Source organism: Idiotropiscis lumnitzeri, chromosome 19 (genome assembly GCF_059441095.1).
Source record: "Idiotropiscis lumnitzeri isolate Australia: NSW breed Sydney's pygmy pipehorse chromosome 19, RoL_Ilum_1.0, whole genome shotgun sequence".
Taxonomy (NCBI): Eukaryota; Metazoa; Chordata; class Actinopteri; order Syngnathiformes; family Syngnathidae; genus Idiotropiscis; species Idiotropiscis lumnitzeri.
Window position 1 is genome coordinate 5,194,708 of NC_142409.1, and position 13,666 is coordinate 5,208,373.

General features: G+C 41.4%; 1 protein-coding gene across 4 annotated transcripts in view; it reads right to left on the minus strand.

Moving 5' to 3' along the window:
* The window catches only part of neto1l (neuropilin (NRP) and tolloid (TLL)-like 1, like), a 43,429-nt gene extending 30,094 nt beyond the window's left edge, over window positions 1–13,335 (minus strand). For all 4 annotated transcript variants that reach the window (XM_088283004.1, XM_088283002.1, XM_088283001.1 and 1 more), the window contains exons 1-5: window positions 12,966–13,335; window positions 12,675–12,759; window positions 12,287–12,343; window positions 11,899–12,033; window positions 11,553–11,801 (exon numbers count right to left, since the gene is read on the minus strand). In XM_088283004.1, coding sequence (XP_088139130.1) covers window positions 11,553–11,801; window positions 11,899–12,033; window positions 12,287–12,343; window positions 12,675–12,702 — 469 coding nt within the window. In that variant the 5' untranslated portion in view covers window positions 12,703–12,759; window positions 12,966–13,335. The remainder of the gene's footprint in view (window positions 1–11,552; window positions 11,802–11,898; window positions 12,034–12,286; window positions 12,344–12,674; window positions 12,760–12,965) is intronic.
* Window positions 13,336–13,666: the final 331 nt, after the last annotated feature.

Genomic DNA, 13,666 nt, shown 5'->3' on the forward strand with positions numbered 1-13,666 from the left:
CGTTAAAATGGAGTGATATGTATCTTGGCATACGCGGGAGCAGGTGACTCTTGGAAAATGTGCAGTCAGAGCTGCAGAAAGCGAGCATCGCCCTAATCAAATGAGCGATTCCCTGAGATGTCGCTACTCCAACACAAGGGGAGCGTTCAACGATCGCTACTATCTAAATTGAAAAGAGTATTTATACCATCTTAGGGATCGGCCCTTAATTGAAGCAGTCATGCATCAGTTGGGTTACATAAAGATGTCTGCTGGAAAAGGAGGGAGATAAGCACACCCTTTAAAGAGATTTTTAATTTTCTCAAATTGGATTTTCGGGTCTGGTCGACGGTGTGAATGTGCCTCGGCGACATTGCTGTAAGAGTTTTAATCAGATATCAGAAGGGGTATTAGTAGAAAAAGAGGTCGATTCAGTTTGAGGTAATGAAACCCTGCACTTTGGTTAGTGCGGGATAATGAAAGAAAGACGGAAAAAAAAAGCACAAACAACCACAAATGTGAAGAGGAAATAAAGATATCACGAACTATATACCATACAAGGACTTTCCAGCGCTCGTCAAATTCCGTCTTTAGCCTCTCAATCCCTCTTTTATCATGACTTCTATCAGTTTATATGGCGGGAATACGAGCGGTTCAGTTGCTTGATGGAAAACCTCCAACATTAAATGAAATGGGGGGGAAAAAAACAACACCCAGTCAATGTTGCTGTGTTAAAAGAAAACAAACACCGGGCGATGTTATATTGAGAACAAAAATAATTCATTGAATGATCAATTAGGAGTAATAATCTATTCTCCACACGATTATATAAGTTTCATATCTGAGCATTATGAAAATATTGCCTTCATATTAAGTTTACTCATCTGGCCAAAAAGGAAGAACGCAAGTCGCGTCATAACAACACAGCGTAAGCATAAAATAATGGGAAAAATAATAACGGAAAACTGTCGATAGACTAGCATTCACCCAGGATCATATTTCAACAATTATTTTTATTTTAATATATTATAAAGAGGCATCCATCCATTTTCTACATTGATTGCCTTCATTAGAGTCGTGAGCAAGAGCTGTACGGACAAAGAGCAATTGACTCTTAAAAACGCAGCTTGTGAGTAAGCCGAGAAAATGCAAGCATGGGGGGGGGCACACAACACACCACACAAAAAGTTCAGCGCTGAGATTCAAACGCCGAACCTAAGAATTGCGTGGCAGATGTGTTATATATAAAGAATTCTGCTCAATGGCATTCCCAACATTTTGAAACCAAGCAAAAGCACAGATGCTTGACAAATAACGTGTCAAGAGAAAGAACTTGGATTCACTGTAAATTAATATTTAAGCAGGACCAAAGCTGCCCTCTTTCTTCACACGCTCTCTTCTAAAGCATTTTCTCGTATGAGCAAGTTTTCACAAAGCCTCGTCGCAGGGCACGATAGAAAAGGGGGACTTTGACTGGTTTCCACATCGCAGACAACGTCGAATTTAAGCTGCAAACAGACAAAGAGGTTTTTTCGGGGCGGCTTAAACCCTTGATTCATTTGTGCGGTCTTTATTTCAGTGAATGATGACCCTCCAAGTCATTTCCGTGGTTGAGGAGATTAATTCACCGAGGTGGGTTGAAGCTGAGAGGATGGCCTTCTTTTCAGATGGTTTGTGATGGATTTGAATGCCTGAGTTTGGTTGTATTTTATTTGAAGCCAGGTTCCCTTTCATGCCTTATTGTCATCGCCCACAGGAGCATTTAAGCCCTCGGAGGAATTCCCATTGGTCATATAGCAACCCCTCCTGACGACAAAAAGTGTGGTTATTATAAATTGCAGGTTTCGTCCTTCCATCCACCAGGGTGAACCCCAACTCAACCCTCGTCCCAAAGCCGGAATCTTTTCAGCACCCCTCGCTGGGAGTAAATCCAGTGTGTCTAGTTAGAACTTCTTGACCTCACACACCAGCTCAGGAAGTGAAATTCGACGTCCCAACATCTTAATTCTGTCACCGGGATCTGGCCGCCAACTGCCGCCCAGCTCACAATGCATCTGACCGACATTGCCTCTTTGAGCTGTGCCTTGCCAGCTCATCAGGCCTGAGTCCAGAGACCACTTTACTCTGGGTGACCCCACAAGGGGTATAAATGTTCTGCGAACGTACTTCCAAGGACCAGTGGGATACACAAACCCCTCCATCATGTAAGGTTAGTTTACAGCCAAAGAAAGACTGGTTAGGTTGAGCCATGACTCAATGAAGGCACGAGAAATGGATGACCATTTCAATTTTTTTTCTATATATTATATATAAATCGCAAAATAAAATCAAGTCATCAAGACTCCCTTTAAAAAGCACGCAGAGGGAGCGTAAAGTGCTTTCCGGGAATGTGCCTTTCATGCAGGCTTGTTTTGAACACACCACACACCGTTCGAGGCTGTTCGCTTGCTCAGAACGGCTGCTCTGTGTTGCCTGTTATGGACAGAAAAGCCAATTAGAGGACAGAAGCTAATCAGCCGATTGGTGTTTTATAGATGGAGAGAAAAACCCATGTCAGCTCGATGAATATTCAAATAAAAGCCTTGAGGGGGGATATGGAACAGCCCAACATCCTTTTTTTTTCAGCTATCAACAGCAATCCTGCTATTCCACCAGTCATTTCTTTCTTTCATTTTGATCTCTCATGCCAAGCAGATAATTCCCTGTAGCATGAGCATATTGCAGTGCTGTGCCTGCTTTCGGTTAGTTTCCTTCAGCTGTGTTCCTCGATGTACATTTTCCAACGTGGGGGAATAATAAGAGGCAGCAGCAGTCGCTGTGTGGCCACGTGCATTGTATAGCGCCGCTGTGATTAATCGTGCTTGCCAAATGGAAAATGAAAAGCCAGCAAGGCGGTACTGCTCGGCCCGGCTGTTGGCGGGAAAAAAAAACAAACAATAAAAAAAAAACAGGTCATGTGATTGACTTTGCTGGTACCGGTACGCACACTCGGCAATCTGCCAAAAAGACGTCAGTCACCCGACAGAGGGAGACACTCTTAATTGACTCATTGGAGCCGGTTAAATCATAAATGTGCTTCTGTGCCTCAATAATCACAAATGGATGAACTTTAACGAGGAAACCAAGGTCACGGTCTCACCACGACACTTTCAAGCTGAAACGCGCCAAAACAAAAACATTGCACACACATCTGTTTGACGCCACCGGGAGGGGGGGGGGGAGCAAATGTGACATGCAGCGTTCCGACAACCAACAGTAAACATTTACAAAGATACGGCTGCTCCTGTTAGGACGGTTTAATAGTGACCGTGACTTTTTTTTTCTTGGCAACTCTACCATCATGTTTAGCAATGATCAAAGAAAATGATTCGATGTAGACTTCCATCCATTTTTTTGTAGTTTATACTTGTTTGGGTCGGAGGTCACCATAGGCTATTCCTAACTTTAGTTGAGAGGCAGAGTGCAGGATGGATTGGTTGTCCGTGGTTCGAAGAGAATATTTTCACATCTAGGAACAATTTGAAGTCTTTATTGAACCCAAGGAGGGCCTGAGAATTGAATCTATAACGAGCCTATTCGACTGACAAAGCTCACATCACTACAGTCAAACGTGACATTTAAATCACTTCTCTTGATTTCACTCTGACTCAAAATGTATTCTTGTGCACTTCCAACTGTATTGCACACTTTCATTTACATCTGAATAATGCAACCAAAGTATTCAAACCAGCTCTCAGTCAGCATGATGCAGTACAGATCTGTGCTACTGCAAATTATTGTCATTTTTATATTTATTACTTTTATTGCAACTACTATGGACGGCTTTGTCGTGAGCAAAGCAACTCTATTGCATAATCAGGAGTTTGGAACATTTAGAAAGAGATTTTCCAGTTCCTCATATTGGAATAAATCAGCAAGTAGCAGATTAATTTATTGTTAATTTCCACCCAATTAAATATTTAGTTGCAATTTCATCCAAGACAGATGCTTAGTTCTGAATGAAGTGGCCTGTGAAGTTTGGATCAGTATTTTGGCTCCCACTTCCTGATTTTTATCTCAAATGTAGTAAATGACTCACATTTAATAATAATCCCATCATGGTGTGGCCACAAACACTGGCATCGTTCTCCCTGCCGCAGGAAAAAAAAAAAAACGGCCATTACCTATTTAATTAGCTGGGTGCCAAATGTGATTAAGGTCCCTTAGGAAACGGACATTTGCTCTTAGATGATAAGCTGGCAATGCAGAGTCCGTGTCGCTGCCAAAACCTAAGATGTAAGAAAACGGGGGGAGCTAAGTGTGGATAATGAAAACGAAACATTTGTCAACTCTGCTACGTTTCCTGGAAGTTATTTATCTTGGAAGGGGAATCATGCCACAGCGGAAAAGAAGAAACATTTATCCATTTAAGTCCGATATTTGAGAATTTACAAAAAAAAAAAAAAAAGTCTGAGTCTTACTGCTGACTAATGAGGCACAATGTAGCAAGTGTGAGGCATCGCAGCATGACAGTGCGAAGATCCACCATGCTGATAGGTTAATGAAAACACACAAAGACTGTGCTCAAAGCTGTTATAAAACAAAAAAAAAACGTTAAACACATCAACGAGCTCATTTCCAATGCAGTCGCAAACGTGTGGTGTGTACATTGTCGAAAACGCTCCATGAATACATAGTAGGTGGCTCTATTGTGGCCGTGTGGGTCAGCAAAGGATGGCAGCCAAAAATCTGGGACAGATTGTGGAGGTGCACACATTTGACACACACGCAAACACAAACACATGAACCGGTACATTCCATGTGTGCATGAGGCAGATACACATATTTTTTTCCCAAAGATACAACCAAACAAGAGCACAAATAAACCCCAGCAGCCATATTGATTTACATTACCTGAAGCTACAACAGCAGCCAAAAAAAAAAAAAAAAAAATGCAAACACACAACATCTGTGGCTGAACAGCAGGCCTGGCTAACAAACCACCACAGAGGAAGGTGGCGGGCTAAGCCTCTGATATATCTGCACGGTAATTGGCGGGGAGCAACCCAAAGAGCCAAAGGAAATAAATATTAGCCTTCTAATGCTGGACGGTGAGTTAAGTTCCACGAGGGTGATAAACTCTGACTGGTTGTCGCCAGAGTGAAGGCTCGTCATCTGATAAAAGGTGGTGAACATTCGAGGCTGCGTTTTAACGGCCGAGAGCGAGGGAGTGAGGTGTGATATGGGAGCATGATGGGATTGGAGTCAGATGTAGTCAAAGTGGGGCTGAGTAAAAATAAATAAATAAATAAATACATATATTTGTAAGGCGGACTCACAGTTGTGAGTTGCTGTCTCGAAACTGTCTCAAAACCTCGCAGGCAAGCCTAAATCTGAAATGTGCTTCACGGATTGGACAAAAAAAATAAATAAATCATACAACAACTTTAATTTATAACTGACTATTACAGTGTAGTATTTTGGATGACATTAATATGATGTAAGATGTATATTCAAAAGAATTACGAGGGACGTCCGTCATGGTATGTGTTTTCTTTTTGGACTTTAGTTTCATGTTCCTTTCTGAGTCTCTCGTCATGCTTATTGTGTCCACCTGTGTTCATTTATCAGATGCCTTGCGTTGACCAATCAGCTCCCTCCAACCTTTTGTGTCTTCTCCAGGTGCTCCTTGTCGCCTCGTCAATTTGTTTGTATTTAGTTCCCTGGTTACTTTAGAATGCTTGTTGCTTGAGGTGGAGTAGGACCCAATTGCAGTGAAGCGAGGGAGGGAGCGGTTTAATTTAATTTCAAGAAAATAAAAAAGGCAAACAAGGTACTCGGATAAACAAAAATATCAAAGTGCCAAAGTACAAGGATCAAAGTAACAAACAAACACTAGAAAAGGAGGACTTGACGGATATATATGAATGCAACGTTACTTTATTTCCAGTTATTGTCTGCCAGTTATCGTGCACGTCGATTCAAAAGTTATTGTATGTTTTTTTTTTTTTTTTTTTTCAAAATGTTCTTTCATTTAAATTTTAAGCCAAGGGGGCAATAAAAGCTGGGAAGGTTGAGGAAGGCTCGAAAAATTCCACAGTCTAATAGATTAATTAGAAACAGGTGAGCGTAGTAATTGGGGATAAAAGCAGCACAAGCACAGCTCAGTTGTTCACAAGCAAGGATGGGGCGAAGGTTACTACTTTGTGAACAACTGGAAGAGAAAATAGTCCAACAGTTTGCGAACACAGTTTCTAATAGTACAATTGCAAGGAATTTAAGGATTTCATTAACTTAGTCCATTATATCATCAAAGAGAGAATTGCGAAAAACAACATTAAATGCCCATGACCTTTTTTTCACTCAGGCGGTACTTTAATAAGAATCAGCAGCCTTGTGTAAAGGATATTGCCACATGTTTTCTGGAACACATTGTCAGTTAACGTACTTCACGGCTACATCAACAAATGCATCGAATGGAAAAGCCATATATCAACAACACCCAGAGATGCTGGCTTAGGGTTCGTTCAAGTTCATCTGAGATGGACTGGTGTGTGCTGTGGTCTGACGAGTCCACATTTCAAATTGTGTATAGAAATAATGTCGTGAACTCCTGGCCAAAAAGGAAACGTACCGTCAGGACTGATATCAGTGAAAAGTTCAAGAGCCAGCATCTGTGATGGTATCTGATTTGGAGAACGAAACGAGAGATTGTGTATCGCAGAAATAAACATCAAAATACTCAGAGGCAAGTCTTCTCGTGATTGTGGTGTGCAGTCCACGACGCAGGAGCCGGCGGAGAAGAAAAGAGGTAGTGTTTAGCGACTCTTCTGGTTGGGGGTGACGGCAGCCCTTTTTCCACAGCTGCAGGTGGTGTGCCTGCAATGTTAACTCGCTCCGTCGGATTCCATTTGCCAAAAACAGCATCAGAGCTGAGTGAAGGGTGTGATCAGCTGAGCGACTTCACTATTCGCCAGCAACTATTCATCTTTTCTGTGTAATATCCCGTTGATCAAGCGAGCCAGCAACACTCTCCCAGTTGCCAGTAATTCCAAAAGTTGGGTGAAAAAGTGAAATCGTTTTTTTTTTTTTTTCAACGCCAAGCCATTCAAGCTGATAGCGTTACTTTGGGGAAATTGTACCACACACGAGGAGCATGCATAAATTGCTCGTAATGAAGTACTACACATTTCCCCCGTAGAGGGAAGACAATGAAACAAATGGTAGGCAGCTCACAACAATAAGGAAACAACTTGCAGAGAATGTGTCTGCAATTGTAAAGAGGGGTAATAACAAAAAAAAAACATTGGAGCAAAGGGAGGGAGTTTTGTCATCCGTAGTGACTGCATAAGAGACATGAGAATGTTTTTTTATCTTCCCAATGTGTACAGTATTTTATGTAATACAGAGTTGTGATTCAGTTTTACAAATATCGGCGTTCTTTTCCTGTTTCAGTTACCGTTAACTCTCTGACTTGGGTTATCATTCAAATGGCATGTTGGACATAAATGGCTTATTCATTTTTATTTTTTTTTGTATTTTCAAAAATGGTTGTGAATTCTGCCTAGCAACAAGTCAAGGGAATGATTGTGACTGAGTCACGGTGATTATTTTAATTATCTTGTTCCCGGAGTTATTTATAACATGACCATTAAATATTCCCAAAAAGTGTTCCTCGTAAGTGGCCTACCTAATAGGTTTGTTGACAACCATTTATCTCACGTAGAAACAGCAAGCCAAGCTTTAGTGAGATTTGGACAGAATCAACCTCCGAAAGATTGTGTGGCTGGGGAGTTAACTTGTGTCTCCATTTTCACTCATGAATTTAATCCAAGTCATTTCTGCGAAGCTGTACTCGACCAGCCTTGGGGCAGGGTAAATGGAATTGTGCTGCATTATATGTAGGACAATGTTAAGGGGAGAAGTAGAAAATCCAGTTTGCAAAGAAATACGTTTTTTATTTGGAAAATTACTGAACTTGGTCGCAGAACTAGATTAATTTCTACTGGACCTTGAATGAGAAAATCAAAGTTTGCTGTAAATGTACTGCATTACACAGTTGTTTGTCTTAACAAAAATGAACAATATAAATCTCCGTCCATTAAGCCAAAAGCATATGGACTCTATTTAGATGCACACATATCTATATCTATATACGATGGGAATTAAAGCAAAAGAGAGCAGTAACTTTACTTTCTTTGGAGTGGTGCTGCAGTGGTCAGCAACCTCCGCAGAGCGAAGAGTCAATTTTTTTTCGATTCACTTTTCAATTTTCCAGCTTGAGCCTATCAAGGTCCAATCTTATGGTCCTAGCCTCTTTATGATAGTCTCATCCATCTGTAATCCTAACTGTAATTCCATTCATTTTATGCCGTAATGATTCCCAGTCCAGACGGAGCTTGCTTGGACACCAATAAACTGAATAGTATTACTTCACATGATCCATCCACACGTCCATTTTCTATATCTCGTGTGCTTTTTTTTAGCTGGAGCTGATCACCGCGAGCTTCAGGCGAGAGATGGGGTACACCCTCTGGTCGCCGGTTGATCACAGGGCACATGCATATGTCGTTAAGCAACCGTTCATACTCACACCTTGGAGTCAAACATGTTGGAATGTGGCAGGATGCCAGATTACCGAGAGAAACGTCATGCAAGGAGAGACAACATGCAAACTCCAGGCAGGTAGTCACATGACCGTGATTTTAAATCGGCCTCACTTGCAGGGTTTTACAATGCAGGTCGTTAAATAAGTAGCTTCAGCCTTTTTATTTGTGGTTTTTCGATTCACGTATCCCACATTGGAGAGCAAGCCGACAAACGTTATACTAAAATATTAGGGATCTTTTAGTTTGGGATTGGATGGACTTTTCACCTGCTTCAAAAGGCAGGATTTACTTTCTACCTTTGTTTTTCCTCTTCAAAGAAGGCTCGTTGAGGGTTTCCAGAATAAGAACTAAACCAAGTCAAGCAGCGGTTTATTTCTGTGTCTCTACTGTTGAACTAACTTCTTAAACCTTCAAATCCGGCCTTTCATGTTCACTGCTGCTTTTTCAAAAACAAAACAAATCATTTCACATTCTTGTTTTTATATTGCGGTTTATCTTGATTTTTTTCACCTTTTTTCATTTTTAAAATATTCCTCTGCAGAGGATTTGAAGTCTCCGAGCATTTCAGTACTGGGAGTGTTTTCATTTCAGGAGTGTGGATGAGATTTAATCCTGAATTATGTCCCTGACGGCCCCTTCATAGAAATCTGAGCAGAATAGATTAGGTGAAGATCCCACGTCGCCTGTAGGTGGTGATATGACTGTAGTTGTAATTCTTTTGATTGGCAGGCCACCACCCAAGGTTATCTTTGAACCAATGTTACTTACGTGTGACATTATCCTGGAAGAGTAGTACGGACAATTGATGGATTATATGAACGATCCATCGCCTCGACTCACTATTTCAGCCATAGCTGCCTGTTGAGATTATTGGCCTCAGCGAGATGAGGCTTATCGAATGGAAAAATGTTCTATTGAGAAGCAGTGTCGCTGTGGCGACAGTCGGATAGCGGAGTGATTTGACACAGCAAGAGCTTTTGGCGGAGTTGAACAATAAACATGGGGAAATCATGTGTAGTAGCTTAGCGACCAATGCCAAATGTCGACACAATTGAGCCAGGTTTCCGTTAAGTGAGCAACGTTTTTTTTCTCTTGTATCATCAAACTACTGGAAACTACGTGCTAGATGTGTGTGTGTACATACCACAGTAGGGTAAACCACCAAGCAAAGTTAATAGGATGTAAAAGAAGAAAATACACGACTACTAAATGATGCATGGAGCAAATTCTTCAAAGTGACAATATTTCATGAAAGAAATTAGAAACAAAGAGAAAACTGAGTTATTTGAAATAAGTATCTCGATGGACAATTTGATGATCTCTCTCTCCATATCGCAGATGTGAATAGAGTTTAGAGCAGGCGTGGGCAAACCACGGCCCGGGGGCCATATGCGGCCCGTTAAACGTTATACTTTGGCCCGCCGAACTTAAAAAATAAATAAATAAGTCATAAATAAATGAACCTTGTTATTGTTTAATTTTCTAAATACTGTGGTTTTTCAAAGACACACACACACACATATATATATATATTTATATTGTTGTAATGCTTTTGTATCACTTTAATTTAAAATTAAATGCATTTTTTTCTCACCGATGAAGTAAGCTTACCAAAACACTCCATCCATCTGCTCCTGTCAAATTTTAGAACCCATTGTGGCCCGCCAATCAAAAAGTTGGCCCACCCCTGGTTGTTAGAGCAGGAGGACAGTGCTGTGTAAGTAGACTTGCAGGAGGAAGTTGAGAGCAGTCGGAAAAAGAAGTTTAGAATAATAAAAGCGGTTGATTTCTGACGACTTTACAGCCTTTTTCCTTCTCATTCATTCAGCGCAGGCAAGCTGCGTGAATTAGAATGGTGAACAAAGCAGCTTGAGATGTCAGACAATAACACGGTGAAGAGATTACTTCAAGCACACTGCTCCGATATATTAGCCCATCTAGTCGCAATGCTCGTCTTTTTTTCTTCTACCCGTTGTTAAAAGATTTCTTGAAATGAATATAAAATGTCAGCATTCAAGCTAGCTGCTAGTTAGTCCAATCAATGCTAGGCTAACTGTCTACAGTAGCTTTGTAGTCACTTTTCACGTCGTCTCTGCGCCAAAGCTACCAAATGACAAGTCTCCTAAGTCTCTTATTGGCTTAAGTCTCCTTTCGCAAGTCATTATCAAAACAGCATTTATGTATTCCCTGCTGATGATCTGACTTTGGTGGCCTGTCAGCACGACACCATCACCCTTTAGCGAAACTGCGCTTCTTGCCGTTTGAATCATATGCAAACTAAAAACGGCATTGTACTTATTACATATGGCCTACTGTTTCCAAATGTATAATGTGACATCCATCATCCGTACCCACTGGGTTAATGTCACCATTAGAGAGGAATCACCACCAATCCTGACAGAGACCTTCAAGATAAAGCTCTCGCTCATTCCTCCTGGGTAGCTTTGTTCCCGCTGGCATGCTTCTAGGTTGTTTTGGCATGTAAGGTTACTGCCTTGTTATTTATCATGAATGCAATTTTTGCACTTTATTTTTTTCCCATAATAAAAATACCCCTGGTTGTGCACTTCTGTATGTCCTGACTGGATTCAAGTTGTGACGTGAATAAATCACAGATATGCTCTTGTCATCAATAAACGCTCTCTTGGAATGTTTTGAAACACAACCCTAATGATGATGATTTGTTGGCAGACATTAATTTCTCTGTGACATTGGAAACACATTTTCTCAAACACAACGGGGTTCACTGCTTGGTGATAACGTTGCCCAATTTTTCCCCCCATTTTTCTATGAACTGGCACTTCTCCACATGGCTCCAGATCCAGAAAGACCGAGAGAGAACAGCCTGACCAGTCCCAGGCGCTCAGCCAATATAGTCAATGGAAAGAGACAGGCAATCGATAATTCTACACCAGGCAGAGTCCCTGGATATTTGTTATTCAGCTTTGAGGCGTGTAGTAACAGAAACAAGTGGACTTACAGTACCTGCAGTGAAGTTGTAACTGGCTGAAAATCCCACTGCCTCCAATTCGCCATCTGTAACAAATTTTATCCACAGGTACCGGCCGCTACTCCTGATATCCGGCGGGCTGTGCTGACCGCAATAGCGTCCGAGCATGGGGGAGAACCCGAATGGTCCATCGCGAACCTCGATGTTGTCAAATTTACATTCCCAAGAGGACTCGATCGAATAGTGATCCTCGAAGTGGAGCTCGATGCATTGTCTTGGGGGGGCTGAAAGACAAGGTGGAAATTAAGAGCGTAAACTTTTTTGGGGATCCATAACACCTTGGCGGTTAGTCATCTCCAGAACAGTAAAGAGGAGTTTTACCTTCAAGGATGTACACACACTCTGTATCTGGTGGGTATTTGTTTGGGTAGTTTGGAGAAGTGAAGAGACCACCTTCTGGTTCTTTCACCCACGTTCCACATTGACCAGCTGGTTTCACCCCAGAATTGTTTTTTACTGAAACACAAATTTCAAACACCACTCATTATTTTGGACCACACATAATTAAATAAAATGAACACAAGGTGCCAGGTGTCCTGGTTGGTCCACCACCAATGTTAAAGACACCACTTAGGAGGTGATATGGGCTGGCCATGAGGACAATAGACAATATTTTCTCCTCATCACGAACCGTGAACCTCAAAAATAACTTGGGCCATCAATTCATTTTGATGCTCTACTGCTCAAATGAAACATTTATAATGCTTACCTGATGTATCTTTCTTTGTTGCACCAGACAAGCCAAGTAGGAGAAGACTTGCAACAACTGGAATGAGAAATACACCTTGGATGGAACAATGTCACCTTTATGTATTGTTATGATTAATTTCTCATTTATTGAAGTGTTGATTCAGCACACAAGGAAATTTAAATCAGTGAAATACCGGGAGGATCATATTTTAACATATATTTAGCACATATTTTTAACACACATATATATATATATATATATATATATATGGTCCATAAATCTGTGGAACTAATTTGTATTTCAGGTGGAAAAAGCGAATAACTATTTTTACATTCACTGCTTTTATTTGGCCAATTTGAAACAATTAAAAGCAGTTTAAATCAAGAAAGGAAAGAGGTTTGCTCACCGTAATGGAATCTGTGTCCATGTACCATGTCTGTTCCTTTCACAAACGGCTGCAGGCTCAACTAATTCCATTTAGATGTGGAGTACTTTAGGAGAGAAAACAAGAGGTGAGTTTTAGAGGAAATTCACGTAGAGAAGCCACTCATCCTTTGAAAAATAATTAAAAAAAAATCTCCTTATTGCAGTCATTAAGGAAGAATGCGTGGCAACAACTAATCGCCGGTTTCATACAAGACCAACAACTGTTCTAGTCGCAGACACTCGCCCAAATTCCATCCAAACGTTTCCAAACCTCTTTGGTGCACCGAAAGGATTAATAGTTCCGTCATGAGCCCAGCTCTAATCGCTCCACCTTTGCGATCTTCTTTTTGGAAAACAACACATGAGTCAGCCTTGTTTTCGTCCTCTTTGCTCCCCTCATCAGGAGGAAGAGAGGAGGAGGAAGAGGAGGAGGAGAGGCTTCAGCAGCATGGAGAACCGCGCAAGGCTCATCTCCGCATCCTCAGCATGTCGGCGCCGCTGTGCGTAAAGATCCTGCAGGGGGGGAAACAAGTTGTTTTTTTCTTGGTGGATTTGGTGCTGCTGCAGAAAATCCGACGATTTTCAGTGTGGGCATCAGTCTGCTGCTGTGCACTGTGTCAAGTGTGAGTCTCCGCAGCCAAGCGGAGTTCTCGTAGACCCCTCCAACCCCGCACCCCTCCCTCCTTCCCATATTCTAATTCCTCCTCCTCCAGCGTGCGTTCATTCACAGCCAATGCGCCACAATCCTCACACACGCGCAGCAAAAAAAAAAAAAAAAAAAAAAAAGAAATTGCAAACCGCGAAACAAATCGTATACGTTAAACACGATTGTGCACGTGAAGAGCTGAGGTAGGTGGGCTTGCGCGTGCGTGTGTGCGTATATCCGTGTAAACTGCAGAAGTCGCAGAATGAAGAGGTAAGCAGAAAATGACCCAAGGCGATGGAAGAAAGTGAATAAACAAGCAAAAAAAA